At 57.9% G+C, this 16461-nt stretch overlaps 1 protein-coding gene across 1 annotated transcript; it reads left to right on the top strand.

The window, feature by feature from the left end:
- Positions 1-33: 33 nt before the first annotated feature.
- On the top strand, positions 34-15621 carry LOC135460610 (valine--tRNA ligase, mitochondrial-like; the record flags this gene model as incomplete). The annotated part of the gene is made up of 15 exons (XM_064737503.1): positions 34-276; positions 1114-1195; positions 2090-2196; positions 3068-3180; positions 3960-4026; positions 4774-4871; positions 6294-6375; positions 7742-7861; positions 8868-8979; positions 9688-9776; positions 10355-10445; positions 11794-11921; positions 12800-12903; positions 14394-14475; positions 15545-15621. Coding segments are annotated over exons 1-15 (1595 nt in total), but the record flags the coding sequence as incomplete, so codon positions are not given.
- Positions 15622-16461: the final 840 nt, after the last annotated feature.

Raw genomic sequence — 16461 nt, 5'->3', positions numbered from 1 at the left:
CCGGTCACGTGCGCCGCCCCGCCCCGTTCCAAGATGGCGGCGCCCTCCCTCAGCCGCGCCGCCCTCGGCGCCCCCCGGATTTTGGGGCCTCCGGGGGCTCCCCGGGCCCGGGCCCGGCGCTGGAGCAGCGGGAGCCGCTCAGCGGGGACCCCTCCGGCCGCCCAGAGCCCCGGGAGCCCCGGCTGGGACGGGCCCGAGCGGGCGAGGCTGCGGGGCCGAGAGCAGAGGGAGAAGCGGCTGCGGCTGAGGAGGGAGAGAGGGGAGAGGGAGGGGAAGGTGAGGAAATGGGGGGACTGGGAGATACTGGGAGGAAACTGGGAGGGACTGGGAGAGGGGAAGGTGAGGAAATGGGAGTGGGAGGGACTGGGAGATACTGGGAGGGACTGGGAGATACTGGGGGGCACTGGGAGGGATTGGGAGAGGGAAGGTGAGGAAATGGAGGGACTGGGAGGGGATTTGGGGGGACTGGTTTATACTGGGGGGGACTGGGATGGACTGGGAAAGGGTTAAAGGGGGATTTGGAGGTTACTGGTTTATACTGGGGGGCACTGGGAGGGAACTGGGGGTACTGGGAGATACTGGGAGGGACTGGGAAAGGGTTAAAGGGGATTTGGGGTTACTGGTTTATACTGGGGGGGACTGGGGGGCACTGGGAGAGACTGGGAGGAACTGGGCCAGGCACTGCTTTGTACTGGTGTGCATTGGTCTGGACTGGTTTTAGGCACTTTGTACTGGTTTATACTGGTTTAAATTGGTTTATATTGGTCCGTACCAGTTTATAATGGTTTATGCTAGTTTAAATTGGTTTTTATTGGTTTATACTGGTTTATACTGGCTCATACTGGTTCATGCTGGTGTATACTGGTCCGTACTGGTCTATACTGGTTTCCATTGGTTTATACTGGTCCACGTTGGTACATACTGGTCCGTACTGGTTTACACTGGTTTATATTGGTTTGTATTGATTTATTCTGATCCGTATCGATCTGTAATGGGTTTTATTGGTTCATACTGGTTTGTACTGGTTTAAATAGGTTTATGCTGATTTAAATTGGTTTATACTGGTTTATACTGGTTCATACTGGTCCATGCTGGTTTCTACTGGTCCCGCAGGCGCCGCAGCCGCTGCCCAAGGGCTGGAGCCCCCAGGCTGAGGTGGAATATCAGCACCCGCTGGGGCCCGATGGAAAAAAGGGTAAAACTGGGGGAATTTGGGCAATTTTGGGGTTCAGGCGCGTCCCCAAGGGAGGGTCGGTGGCAGTGCCACCCCCTGAGGCGACATTGGGGACACAGCCCTGAATTTTGGGGTGATTTTGGTGAATTTTGAGCAGATTTTGATGAATTTTGAGCGGATTTTTGGGGTGATTTTGCTGAATTTTGGGGGATTTTGGGGTGCCATCCCCCTGAGGTGACACTTGGGGACACAGCCCTGAATTTTGGGGTGATTTTGATGAATTTTGGGGTGAATTTGAGCCAATTTTGGGGGGATTTTGATGAATTTTGAGCGGATTTTTGGGGTGATTTTGCTGAATTTTGGGGTGCCATCCCCTGAGGTTACATTGGGGACACAGCCCTGAATTTTGGGGTGGTTTTGGTGAATTTTGAGGAGATTTTGATGAATTTTGAGCGGATTTTTTGGTGGGATTTTGGGATTTTTGGGTATTTTGGGGGGTCGGTGGCAGTGCCACCCCCCTGAGGTGACATTGTTGGGGACACAGCCATGGGCGTGCCCCTCCCCCCCAGGTACAGCCCTGAATTTTGGGGTGATTTTGATGAATTTTAGAGTGGATTTTGAGCAGATGTTTTGGGGGATTTTTGGGGGGATTTTGGAGTGATTTTGATGAAATTTGAGTGGATTTTTGGGGTGATTTCCCTGAATTTTGGAGTGGATTTTGAGCAGATTTTTGGGGGGATTTTGGAGTGATTTTGATGAATTTTGAGTGGATTTTTGGGGTGATTTTGCTGAATTTTGAGCGGATTTTGCTGAATTTTGAGCGGATTTTTGGGGTGATTTTTGGGGTGATTTTGCTGAATTTTGGGGGGTTTTGGGGTGCCATCCCCCCCTGAGGTGACATTGTTGGGGACACAGCCACGGGCGTGCCCCTCCCCCCCAGGTACAGCCCCCGCTACGTCGAGGCCGCCTGGTACCAATGGTGGGAGAGGGGAGGGGTCTTCAGCCCCAGCGCACCTGAGCAGGTGAGGGGGGACCCCAAAACCACCTGGGGACCCCAAAAATCACCTGGGGAACCCCAAAAATCACCTGGGAACCCCAAAAATCACCTGGGAACCTCAAAAATCACCTGGGGGGCCTCAAATTCATCTGGGGGGTCACAAAAATCACCCGGGGGGCCTCAAATTCACCTGGGGGTCCCAAAAATGACCTGGAGGGGGGTAAAAAATGACCTGGGGGGTCCCAAAAATCTCCTAGGGAACCCCAAAAATCACCTGGGGAGCCCCAAAACCACCTGGGAGGGTTCAGAACACACCTGGGAGCCCCAAAAATCACCTGGGGAGCCCCAAAAATCACCTGGGGGGGACAAAAATCACCTGGAGGGGGGTAAAAAATCACCTGGGGACCCCCAAAATTCACCTGGGGAACCCCAAAAATCACCTGGGGGGGTAAAAAATCACCTGGGGAACCCCAAAAATCACCTGGGGGGGTCCCAAAATTCACCTGGGAACCCCAAATGCATCTGGGGGGGTAAAATATCACCGGGGGGGGGGGTCCCAAAAATCCCCTGGGGGGGGGTCAAAACACCTGGGGACCGCCCAAAATTCACCTGGGGGGGTCCCAAATCCACCTGGGGAGCCCCGAAATCACCTGGAGGGTCCCAAAATTCACCTGGGGACCCCCAAAAATTCCCTGGGGGGTTCAAAACACACCTGGGGAACCCCAAAATTCACCTGGGGACCCCCAGAGTCACCTGGAGGGTCCCAAAAATCACCTGGGGAACCCCAAAAATCACCTGGAGAACCCCCAAAATTCACCTGGGCGGGGTCCCAAATCCACCTGGGGGGGGTCCCAGCCCCACCTGGGGGGGTCACCCCAATTCCTGCCCCCCCCCAGGTGTCGGGGGGGTCCCCGGTGCTGAGCCTGGTGCTGCCCCCCCCCAACGTGACGGGGTCGCTGCACCTGGGCCACGCCCTGACCGTCAGCCTGCAGGACGCCCTGGTGCGATGGTACGGGGGGACTGGGGGGGCTGGGGGGATTTTGGGGGGTCTGGGGGATTTTGGGGGGTCTGGGGCGGTTTTGGGGGGGTCTGAGGGGGATTTGAGTGGATTTTGGGGCAGTTTGAGTGAGGTTTGAGGGGATTTTGAGGGGAATTGGGGGGCCTGAGGGGATTTGGGGGGGGTTGAGTGGATTTTGGGGGGTTTGGGGGGATTTGGGGGAGTTTGGGGGGCATTTCAGAGGGATTTGGGGAGATTTTGGGTGGATTTGGGGGGCCTGAGGGGGATTGGGGGGGATTTGGGGGGTCTGGGGGGATTTGGGGCAGTTTTGGGGGAGTTGTGTTGGGATTTGGGGGGTTTGAGTGGGATTTTGGGGGTTATTTTGGGGTTATTTCAGGGTGTTTTGGGGTTTTTTGGGGTTTTTTTGAGAACAGTTTTGGGATTATTTCTGGATTATTTTGGGATTTTTGGGGGTTATTTCAGGATTATTTGGGGATTTTTTGAGAACATTTTTGGGGTTATTTCTGGATTATTTTGGGGTTTTTTGGGAGGTTATTTTGGGGGTTATTTCAGGGTTCTTTTGGGGTTTTCTTGGGGCTTGTTTTGGGGATTTTTGAGAACAGTTTTGGGGTTATTTCTAGATTATTTTGGGATTCTTGGGGGTTATTTCAGGGTTATTTTGGGGATTTTTTTGAGAACATTTTTGGGGTTATTTCTGGATTATTTTGGGGTTTATTTGGGAGGTTATTTTTGGGGTTATTTCAGGGTTATTTGGGGTTTTTTGGGCACAGGCGGAGGATGCAGGGCTGGAACGTGCTGTGGGTGCCGGGCACCGACCACGCTGGCATTGCCACCCAGGTGTGTCCCCAAATGTCCCCAAACCCTCCTGAAATGTCCCCAAATCCTCTCTGAACATCCCCACGCTGGCATTGCCACCCAGGTGTGTCCCTAAACGTCCCTAAGCTGTCCCCAAATGTCCCCAAATGTCCATAAATATTTCTGAAATGTCCCCAAATTTGCTTGTCCTGTCCCCAGGGATGTCCCCACTGACCCCAATGTGTCCCCAATGTCCCCAATGCCCCCAATGTCCCCAATGTCCCCACTGTGTCCCCACTGTCCCCAATGCCCCCAATGTGTCCCCAATGTCCCCACTGTCCCCAATGTCCCCAATGTGTCCCCATTATCCCCAATGTCCCCAATGTGTCACCAATGTCCCCACTGTCCCCATGTCCCCAATGTGTCCCCACTGTCCCCACTGTCCCCAATGTGTCCCCACTGTCCCCAATGTGTCCCCAGGCCGTGGTGGAGCGCTGGCTGTGGCAGCCCCAGGGCTGTCCCCAATGTCCCCACTGTCCCCACTGTCCCCAATGTCCCCACTGTGTCCCCACTGTCCCCAATGCCCCCATTGTCCCCAATGTCCCCATGTCCCCAGGCCGTGGTGGAGCGCTGGCTGTGGCAGCCCCAGGGCTGTCCCCAGTGTGTCCCCACTGTCCCCATGTCCCCAATCCCCCACTGTCCCCACTGCCCCCAATGTCCCCAATGTGTCCTCAGTGTCCCCACTGTCCCCACTATCCCCACTGTCCCCACTGTCCCCAATGTCCCCAGGCCGTGGTGGAGCGCTGGCTGTGGCAGCACCGCGGGTGCCGCCGGCAGGAGCTGGGCCGGGATCGGTTCCTGCGCGAGGTCTGGGGCTGGACAGAGCGGTGAGGGACAGAGGGGACAATGGGGACATTGGGGGACGCACAGGGGACATTGGGGACAGAGGGGACATTGGGGACAGAGGGGACATTGGGGGCAGTGGGGACATTGGGGACACACAGGGGACATTGGGGACAGAGGGGACAGTGGGGGGATTGGGGACATTGGGGACACACAGGGGACATTGGGGACAGCAGGGACATTGAGGGGACATTTGGGGACATTGGGGACAATGGGGGGATTGGGGGGATTGAAGGGATTGGGGACAATGGGGGACATTGGGGACGGTGCAGACATTGGGGACACACAGGGGACATTGAGGGGATTGGGGACATTGGGGACAGAGGGGACATTGGGGGGATTGGGAGACACTGGGGGGTTGGGGACATTGGGGACACTGGGGAGGGACACCCCTGGGGACATTGGGGACACATTGGGGACATTGGGGGGGTTTGGGGACATTGGGGACAATGGGGACACCCCTGGGGACATTGGGGACACACTGGGGACATTGGGGATAATGGGGGCAGTGGGAACATTGGCGACAGTGAGGGACACTGGGGACACTTTGGGGACATTGGGAGGATTGGGGACAGTGAGAGACATCAGGGACATGGGGGACACTTTGGGGACACACTGGGGACGCTGGGGACATTGGGGATATTTGGGGGACATTGGGGACATTTGGGGTATTGGGGACATCAAGGACATGGGGGACACCATTGGGAACACATTCGGGACACCCTTGGGGACATCATTGGGGATGCTGGGGACACACTGGGCACACATTGGGGACCCCTTTGGGGACATTGGTGGCACTGAGGGCACTGTCCCCAATGTCCCCAATGTCCCAAATGTCCCAAATTTTCCCAAATGTCCCCAATCCCCCGAATGTCCCCATTGTCCCCAATCGCCCCAATCCCCCCAATGTCCTCACTGTCCCCAATGTCCCCACTGTCCCCAATGTTCCCAATGTCCCCAATGTCCCCAATGTCCCCACTGTCCCCACTGTCCCCAATGTCCCCATGTCCCCAATGTCCCCAATCCCCCGAATGTCCCAATGTCCCCAATGTCCCCAGTGTCCCCACTGTCCCCAATCCCCCCAATGTCCCCAATGTCCCCAATGTGTCCCCACTGTCCCCAATCCCCCGAATGTCCCCAATGTCCCAATGTCCCCACTGTCCCCAATCCCCCGAATGTCCCAATGTCCCCACTGTCCCCAGTGTCCCCAATGTCCCCAATGTCCCCAATCCCCCAATGTCCCCAATGTCCCCAATGTCCCCAATGTCCCCACTGTCCCCAATGTCCCCATGTCCCCACTGTCCCCACTGTCCCCAATGTCCCCATTGTCCCCAATGTCCCCAATGTCCCCACTGTCCCCAATGTCCCCACTGTCCCCATTGTCCCCAATGTCCCCATGTCCCCAGGCACGGGCAGCAGATCCTGCAGCAGCTGCGGGCGCTCGGGGCCTCGCTGGACTGGAGCCGCTGCGCCTTCACCATGGACCCCGTGAGTGCCACCAAACTGTCCCCAAATGCCACCAAACTGTCCCCAAAGTGTCCCCAAACTGTCCCCAACTCTCCTGAAGTCCCTTAAACTGTCCCCAAACATCCCCATGGTGTCCCCACGTGTCCCCAACTCCCGTGAACTTCCCCTGTACTGTCCCCAAACCTCCCTGAATTGTCCCCAAACTGTCCCCAAACTTCCCTGAACCGTCCCCAAAGTGTCCCCAAATTGTCCCCAAGTGTCCCCAAGTGTCCCCCACCTTCCTGAACTCCCTTAAACTGTCCCCAAACCTCCCTGAACTGTACCTAAAGCTCCCCAAAATGTCCCCAAAATGTCCCCAAACCTCCCTGAAATGTCCCCAAAGTGTCCTCAAAATGTCCCCAAGTGTCCCCAAGTGTCCTCCACCTTCCTGAACTGCCTTGTACTGTCCCCAAACCTCCACAAATTGTCCCCAAACCGTCCTGAACTGTCCCCAAACCTCCCCGAACCTCCCCGAAATGTCCCCAAAGTGTCCCCAAGTGTCCCCCACCTTCCTGAACTCCCTTAAACTGTCCCCAAACCTCCCCAAATTGTCCCCAAACCGTCCTGAACTGTTCCCAAAGCTCCCAAAATGTCCCCAAACCATCCCCAAACCTCCCGAAATGTCCCCAAAGTGTCCCCAAACTGTCCCCAAGTGTCCCCAAGTGTCTTCCACCTTCCTGAACTGCCTTGTACTGTCCCCAAACCTCCCTGACCTGTCCCCAAACCTCCCCGAAATGTCTCCAGAGTGTCCCCAAACCTCCCCAGAGTGTCCCCAAGTGTCCCCAAACTGTCCCCGAACTTCTCTGAAATGTCCCCAAGGTGTCCCCAAGTGTCCCCAAGTGTCCCCCACCTTCCTGAACTCCCTTAAACTGTCCCCAAACCTCCCCAAACCTCCCTGAAATGTCCCCAAATCTCCCCAAAATGTCCCCAAACCTCCTGAAATGTCCCCAAGTGTCCCCAAACTGTCCCCAAACTGTCCCCAAACTGTCCCCAAGTGTCCCCAAGTGTCCCCCACTCTCCTGAACTCCCTTGTACTGTCCCCAAACCTCCCCAAACTGTCCCCAAACCTCCCTGAAATGTCCCCAAACTGTCCCCAAACCTCCCTGACATGTCCCCAAAGTGTCCCCAAGTGTCCCCAGTGTGTCCTCAGCCTGTCCCCAAGTGTCCTCCACCTTCCTGAACTCCTTTGTACTGTCCCAAACCTCCCCGGAATGTCCCAAAACATCCCCGAACTGTCCCCAAAGTGTCCCCAAACCGTCCCCAAACCTCCCCGAAATGTCCCCAAAGTGTCCCCAAACATCCCCAGAGTGTCCCCAAGTGTCCCCAAGCGTGGCCGTGGTGTCCCCAGGGTTTCTCCCGCGCTGTCACCGAGGCCTTCGTGCGTCTCTTCGAGGCCGGGCTGATCCGCCGGGACCTGCGGGCGGTGACCTGGAGCTGCGCCCTCAGATCCGCGCTGGCGGATGTGGAGGTGTCACCAATGTCCCCAAATGTCCCCAATGTCCCCAATGTCCCCCAATGTCCCCAGTGTGACCTGGAGCTGCGCCCTCAGATCCGCACTGGCCGACGTGGAGGTGTCACCAATGTCCTCAATGTCACCAGAACGGTGTCCTGAATGTCCTCAGTGTCACCAATGGTGTCCCCAATGTCCCCAAATGTCACCAGTGTCACCAATGTCCCCAATGTCCCCAGTGTGACCTGGACCTGCGCCCTCAGATCCGCGCTGGCTGACGTGGAGGTGTCACCAATGTCCCCAAATGTCCCCAAATGTCCCCAAATATCCCCAGAATGGTGTCCTGAATGTCCTCAGTGTCCCCAATGTCCCCAATGTCCCCAAATGTCCCCAAATGTCCCCAGTGTGACCTGGAGCTGCGCCCTCAGATCGGCACTGGCGGATGTGGAGGTGTCACCAATGTCCCCAATGTCCCCAAATGTCCCCAATGTCCCCAAAATGGTGTCCTGAATGTCCTCAGTGTCCCCAATGTCCCCAAATGTCCCCAGTGTGACCTGGAGCTGCGCCCTCAGATCGGCACTGGCCGACGTGGAGGTGTCACCAATGTCCCCAAATGTCACCAATGTCCCCAAATGTCACCAATGTCCCCCAATGTCCTCAGTGTCCCCAGTGTGACCTGGAGCTGCGCCCTCAGATCGGCACTGGCGGATGTGGAGGTGTCACCAATGTCCCCAAATGTCCCCAAATGTCCCCAAAATGGTGTCCTGAATGTCCCCAGTGTGACCTGGAGCTGTGCCCTCAGATTGGCATTGGCGGATGTGGAGGTGTCACCAAATGTCCCCAAATGTCCCCAAAAATGGTGTCCTGAATGTCCTCAGTGTCACCAATGGTGTCCCCAATGCCCCCAAAATGGTGTCCTCAATGTCCCCAATGTCCCCAAATGTCCCCAATATCCCCAATGTCACCAATGTCACCAATGTCCCCAGTGTCCCCAGTGTCCCCAACGTCCCCGCTGTCCCCGCAGGTGGAGCCTCGTGTCCTGAAGGGCCCCACGGCGCTGAGTGTCCCCAACTGTCCCCACCCCGTCACCTTCGGCGTCCTCGTCACCTTTGCCTACCCCGTGGAGGGGGACGACGGTGGGTGGTGGCACTGGGGACAATGGGGGTGGCACTGGGGTTGGCATTGGGGACACTGGGAGTGGCACTGAGGGTGGCATTGGTGACAATGGGGACAGCCAGAGTGGCACTGAGGGTGGCATTGGGGACACTGGGTACAGCTGGGGTGTCACTGGGGACAATGGGGACAGCCAGGGGGACACTGGGGGTGGCACTGGTGTCCCCTGGGTGTCCTTTGGTGTCTGCTGGTGTCCCTTGGTGTCCCCACCATGTCCGCTGGGCGTCAACTCTGTGTCCCCAATGTCCCTAAAGTTGTCCCCACTGTCCCTGATGATGTCCCCAATGTGTCCCCAATGTCCCCAATGTGTCCCCAATGTCCCCAATGATGTCCCCAATGTCCCTGATGGTGTCCCCAATGTGTCCCCAATGTCCCCAATGTGTCCCCAATGTCCCTGAAGGTGTCCCCAATGTCCCTGATGATGTCCCCAATGTGTCCCCAATGTCCCTGATGGTGTCCCCAATGTGTCCCCAATGTCCCCACTGTGTCCCCAATGTCCCTGATGATGTCCCCAATGTGTCCCCAATGTCCCTGATGGTGTCCCCAATGTGTCCCCAATGTCCCTGATGATGTCCCCAATGTGTCCCCAATGTCCCTGATGGTGTCCCCAATGTCCCCAATGTGTCCCCAATGTCCCCGATGTGTCCCCAATGTCCCCAATGTGTCCCCAGGGCTGGAGGTCCCTGTGGCCACCACCCGCCCTGAGACGCTCTTTGGGGACGTGGCCGTGGCCGTGCACCCACAGGACCCCCGGTACCTGGTGAGGGGCGGGGCTTCATCGGGGGGCGGGGCTTAAACAGGGGGTGGGGCTTCATCTGGGGCAGGGCTTCATTGGGATGGGAGGGGCTTCATCATTGGGATGGGGTGGGGTCTAAACCTGGAGGGGGAGGGGCTCACTTGGAGGGGCGGGGCTTTACCTGGAGAGGCGGAGCTTTACCTGGAGGGGCGTGGCCTTACCTGGAGGGCGTGGCCTCACACAGAGGGATGGGTTGTCACCTGGAGGGGCGGGGCCATTGGGACCCCAATATTTATAGGAATTGTGGGTGTGGCTCCCCTGCAGGGCAGCCATTGGCTGTCCCAATTTAGCTCCTCCCCTTTTCTGAATATCCATATAAGGGTAAAAATGTGGGGCTTGGCATAAGGGGGTGGAGCTTCTTTGCTGAGGGGCGTGGCCAATGGCTGGGCGGGGCCATCTCATAGCCAGGCAGGGATTGGTCTGGAATGGCTCCACCCACAAAGGGGCGGGGCTTACCCAGAGGCTCTTAAAGGGCCGGCGCGTGCCGGGCGCGGTCAGGGCGTGTCTCGGGGGCGTGGCCCGCTCTGACCACGCCCCCTCAGCACCTGCAGGGCCGGCAGGTGAGGCACCCGTTCACCGGGGCCCTGCTGCCCGTGGTGAGCGACCCCAGCGTGCGGCCCCAGCTGGGAACCGGTGAGGGACTGGGATGGACTGGGATGGACTGGGATGGACTGGGAGGGGTTAAAGGGGGACTGGGATGGACTGGGAGGGGTTAAAGGGGCACTGGGATAATCTGGGAGGGACTGGGAATGGAGTCATGGATACTGGGAGGGACTGGGATGGACTGGGAGGGACTGGGAATGGAGTCATGGATACTGGGAGGGACTGGGAGGGGTTAAAGGGGGACTGGGATGGACTGGGAGTGGAGTCATGGATACTGGGGGGGACTGGGAATGGACTGGGATGGGTTAAAGGGGCACTGGGATAATCTGGGAGGGACTGGGAATGGAGTTATGGATACTGGGAGGGACTGGGATGGACTGGGATGGGATTGGGGGGGACTGGGACAGACTGGGAATGGAGTCATGGATACTGGGAGGGACTGGGAGGGGCTAAAGGGGGACTGGGATGGAGTTATGGACACTGGGGGGGAACTGGGATGGACTGGAAAGGACTGGGAATGGAGTTATGGGTACTGGGATGGACTGGGAGCAAACTGGGAGGGACTGGGGGGGACTGGGATGGACTGGGAGGGGTTAAAAGGGGACTGGGATGGACTGGGAGTGGAGTCATGGATACTGGGGGTGACTGGGATAAACTGGGAGGGACTGGGATGGACTGGGAGGCACTGGGAATGGAGTCATGGATACTGGGAGGGACTGGGAGGAACTGGGAAGGGTTAAAGGGGCACTGGGAGGGACTGGGATAAACTGGGAGGGACTGGGATGGACTGGAAGGGGATTTGGTGATACTGGAATAAACTGGGAGAGACTAGAAGGAACTGGGAAGGACTGGGGTGACAATAGGTGACCCACGTGTGACCCAGGTGTGTCCCTGTCCCCAGGTGCAGTGAAGGTGACCCCGGGCACAGACCCCAGGCCCTGTGGGTGACACTGGGTGACAATAGACAACTATAGGCTATAATAGGTGACACACAGGTGTGAGCCAGGTGACACACAGGTGACAGAGGTGTGACACAGGTGTGTCCCTGTCCCAGGTGCAGTGAAGGTGACCCCCGGGCACAGCCCCCAGGCCCTGTGGGTGACAATGGGTGACAATAGATGACCATAGGCTATAATAGGTGACACACAGGTGTGACATAGGTGTGACCCAGGTGACACACAGGTATGACACACACATGACAATAGGTGACACAGGTGTGACCCAGGTGTGTCCCTGTCCCAGGTGCGGTGAAGGTGACCCCCGGGCACAGCCCCCAGGCCCTGTGGGTGACAATAGATGACAATAGCTCACAGATGACAGTCAGTAGGTGACACACAGGTGTGACCCAGGTGTGACCCAGGTGTGTCCCTGTCCCCAGGTGCGGTCAAGGTGACCCCCGGGCACAGCCCCCAGGACCTGGCCCTGGCCCGGGCCCACGCGCTGCCGCTGCTCTCGGTCATCGCCGACGACGGCACCCTGTGTCCCCCGGGCGGGGGGTGGCTGCAGGTACGGCCCCAAAAATGACCCCAAAGTGTCCCCAAATGGCCCCAAAAATGGCCTCAAAAATGACCCCAAATGGCCCCAAAAATGGCCCTAAAAATGACCCAAATGGCCCCAAAAATGACCCCAAACTGTCCCCAAATGGCCCCAAAAATTACCCCAAACTTGCCCCAAAAATGACCCCAAAAATGGCCCCAAAATGGCCCTAAAAATGGCCCCAAAAATTACCCCAAAAATGGCCCCAAGGTGTCCCCAAATGGCCCCAAAAATTACCCCAAACTGACCCAAAAATGCCCCAAAAATGACCCCAAAAATGACCTCAAAAATTACCCAAATGGCCCCAAAAATTACCCAAAACTTGCCCCAAAAATGGCCCTAAAAATGACCCCAAAGTGGCCCCAAAAATGACCCCAAACTGTCCCCAAATGGCCCCAAAAATAGCCCTAAAAATGACCCAAATGGCCCCAAAAATGGACCCAAACTGGCTCCAAATGGCCCCAAAAATAGCCCTAAAAATGACCTCAAAATTTACCCAAATGACCCCAAAAATGACCCCAAACTAGCCCCAAATGGCCCCAAAAAATGACCCCAAGGTGTCCCCAAATGACCCCGAACTGTCCCCAAATGTGTCCCCCATCCCCCTAATGTCCTTCCAATGTCCCTTCATTGTCCCCAGGGTGCCCCCAATGTCCCCAATGTCCCAAATGTCCCCAGTGTCCCCTCAATGTCCCCAATCCCCCCAATGTCCCCATTGCCCCCATGACCCCTCTGTCCCCAATGTCCCCAATCCCCCCAATGTCCCAAATGTCCCCAATGTCCCCAATGTTCCCAAATGTCTCCAATGTCCCCCCAATGTCCCCTCAGTGTCCCCTGTGTGTCCCCAGGGTGTGCCCAGGTTCGAGGCCCGCCCTCAGGTGGTGGCAGCGCTGGCACAGCGGGGGCTGCTCCGGGGGGTGACCGACCACGCCATGACCCTGCCCCTCTGCAGGTACGGCATTGTCACCTGTGTGTCACCTGTGTGTCACCTGTGTCACCTCAATGTCACCTCAATGTCACCTGTGTCACCTCAATGTCACCTCAGTGTAACCCCACGCCATGACCCTGCCCCTCCTCAGGTAACGGTGTCACCTGTGTCACCTGTGTGTCACCTGAGTGTCACCTGTGTCACCTCATTGTCACCTCAATGTCACCCCACGCCATGACCCTGCCCCTCTGCAGGTAACAGTGTCACCTGTGTGTCACCTGTGTCACCTCAGTGTCACCTGTGTCACCTCAGTGTCACCTCAGTGTCACCTGTGTGTCACCTCAGTGTCACCTGTGTCACCTGTGTCACCTGTGTCACCTCAGTGTCACCTCAGTGTAACCCCACGCCATGACCCTGCCCCTCTGCAGGTACGGCATTGTCACCTGTGTCACACCTGTGTGTCACCTGTGTCACCTCATTGTCACCTGTGTCACCTCAATGTCACCTGTGTCACCTCAGTGTCACCTCAATGTCACCAGTGTCACCTGTGTGTCACCTGTGTCACCTCAGTGTCACCTCAGTGTCACCTCAATGTCACCTCAGTGTCACCCCACGCCATGACCCTGCCCCTGTGCAGGTACGTCATTGTCACCTGTGTCACCTGTGTCTCCTCATTGTCACCTGTGTCACCTCATTGTCACCTCAGTGTCACCTGTGTCACCTGTGTCACCTCAGTGTCACCTCAATGTCACCTCAATGTCACCTGTGTCACTTCAGTGTCACCTGTGTCACCAACATCCCCCACGCCATGACCCTGCCCCTGTGCAGGTGCGTCATTGTCACCTCAGTGTCACCTCAGTGTCACCTCAATGTCACCTGTGTCACCTCAGTGTCACCTCAGTGTCACCTCAATGTCACCTCAATATCACCCCATGCCATGACCCTGCCTCTGTGCAGGTACAGCATTGTCACCTGCGTCACCTCAGTGTCACCTGTGTCACCTCAATGTCACCTGTGTCACCTCAATGTCACCTGTGTCACCTGTGTCACCAATATCCCCCCACGCCATGACCCTGCCCCTCTGCAGGTACGGCATTGTCACCTGTGTCACACCTGTGTGTCACCTGTGTCACCTCAATGTCACCTCAATGTCACCTCAGTGTCACCTCAGTGTCACCTCATTGTCACCTCACTGTCACCTGAGTGTCACCTCAGTGTCACCCCACGCCATGACCCTGCCCCTCTGCAGGTACACACCTGTCACCGGGTGTCCACAATGTCACCCCAGGTGTCCCTCAGGTGTCCCAGCTGTCCCCAGGTATCTCTCAGCTGTCCTCAGGTGTCCCCCAGGTGTCCCAATGTCATCTCAGGTGTCCCCAGGTATCTCTCAGGTGTCCCCAATGTCATCTCAGGTGTCCCAGGTGTGTCCCCAGGTGTCTCTCAGGTGTCCCCAGGTGTGTCTCAGGTGTCCCCAGGTGTCCCCAATGTCCCTCAGGTGTCCCCTGTCCCCGCAGCCGCTCCGGTGACGTCGTTGAGTTCCTGCTGAAGCGTCAGTGGTTCCTCACCTGCGGGGACATGGCCCGGGAGGCGCTGCAGGTGAGACTGGGGACACCTGGGGACACCTGGGGATACCTGGGGACACCTGGGGGGATCACACACACCTGGGGACACCTGGGGACACGTCTGGGCACACCTGGGGACACTTTGGGGACACAACTGGGGATACCTGGGGACACACCTGGGACACCTGGGGACACACCTGGGGGCACCTGGGGACACCTGGGGACACACCTGGGGATACCTGGGGACACTTTGGGGACACCTGGGGACACCTGGGGATACCTGGGGACACACCTGGGGACACCTGGGATAGACCTGGGGACACCTGAGACACAACTGGGGGGATCACACACACCTGGGGACACCTGGGGACACCTGGGGACACTTTGGGGACACAACTGGGGATACCTGGGGACATCTGGGAACACACCTGGGGACACCTGGGCACACCTGGGGACACCTGGGGACACCTGGGGACACCTGGGGATACCTGGGGATACCTGGGGACACACCTGGGGACACCTGGGATAGACCTGGGGACACCTGAGACCACCTGGGGGGATCACACACACCTGGGGACACCTGGGGACACCTGGGCACATCTGGTGACACATCTGAGCACACCTGGGGGACCCTTCAGGTGACATTTGGGGACATTTTGGGGGGAATTTGGGGACATTTTGGGGTTTCTCTCTCACTTGTGCAGGCGGTGACATTTGGGGACAGGTTGGAGACATTTTGGGGGGGATTTGGGGACATTTTGGGGTGTCTCTCCCCTGTGCAGGCGGTGACATTTGGGGACAGGTTGGGGACATTTTGGGGGGGATTTGGGGACATTTTGGGGTTTCTCTCTCCCCTGTGCAGGCGGTGACATTTATGGACATTTGGGAACATTTTGGGGACATTTTGGGGAGATTTTGGGGACATTTGGGGACATTTTGGGGTCTCTCTCTCCCCCGTGCAGGCGGTGACATTTGGGGACATTTATGAACATTTGGGGACATTTTGGGGTGTCTCTCCCCTGTGCAGGCGGTGACATTTATGGACATTTGGGGACATTTTGGGGACATTTGGGGACATTTTGGGGTGTCTCTCCCCCGTGCAGGCGGTGGAGTCGGGGCGGCTCCGCCTGGTGCCCAAATTCCACGAGAAAAACTGGAAAAGCTGGATGGAGAGCGCCGGGTGAGGGGCGGGGCTAACGGGGAGGGGGCGGGGCCTCAGGTGTGGTGGGCGTGTCCCAAGTATTGGGGGTGGGGTCTTAGCTGGGGTGGGCGTGGTTTCATGTGTGGTGGGCATGTCCCTCTTGTAGTGGGCGTGTCCAAGCTGTGGTGGGCGTGTCCCTTGAGTGATGGGCGTGTCCCACCTGTAGTGGGTGGGGTCCCAGCTGTGGTGGGCGTGTCCCAGACATAGTGGGCGTGTCCCAGGTACGACGGGCGTGTCCCAGCTGTGGTGGGCGGGGTCTCATGTGTTGTGGGCGTGTCCCTTGTGCGATGGGCGTGTCCCTCATGTGGTGGGCGTGTCCCTGGTGCGATGGGCGTGTCCCAGCTGTGGTGGGCGGGGTCTCACAAATGGTGGGCGTGTCCCAGGTGCAATGGGCGTGTCCCAGCTGTGGTGGGCGTGTCCCAGAGATAGTGGGCGGGGTCCCAGCTGTGGTGGGCGGGGTCCCAGGTGCATTGGGCGTGTCTCAGCTGCAGTGGGCGTGCCCCTCATGTGGTGGGCGTGTCCCTGGTGCAATGGGCGTGTCCCAGATGTGGTGGGCGGGGGTCCCAGCTGTGGTGGGCATGTCCCAGCGCTGGTGGGCGGGATCCCAGGTGCATTGGGCGTGTCTCAGCTGCGGTGGGCGGGGTCTCAGCTGTAGTGGGCGTGTCCCAGTTGTAGTGGGCGGGGTCTCACCTGTAGTGGGCGTGTCCCACATGCAGTGGGCGTGTCCCAGCTGCGGTGGGCGTGTCCCAGCTGTGGTGGGCGTGTCGCAGCTGTAGTGGGTGGGTCTCAGCTGTAGCAGGCGTGTCCAAGCCGTGGTGG

This window comes from Zonotrichia leucophrys, unplaced genomic scaffold (genome assembly GCF_028769735.1).
Source record: "Zonotrichia leucophrys gambelii isolate GWCS_2022_RI unplaced genomic scaffold, RI_Zleu_2.0 Scaffold_64_270646, whole genome shotgun sequence".
Taxonomy (NCBI): domain Eukaryota; kingdom Metazoa; phylum Chordata; class Aves; order Passeriformes; family Passerellidae; genus Zonotrichia; species Zonotrichia leucophrys.
This window is presented reverse-complemented; position numbering and strand designations above follow the sequence as displayed.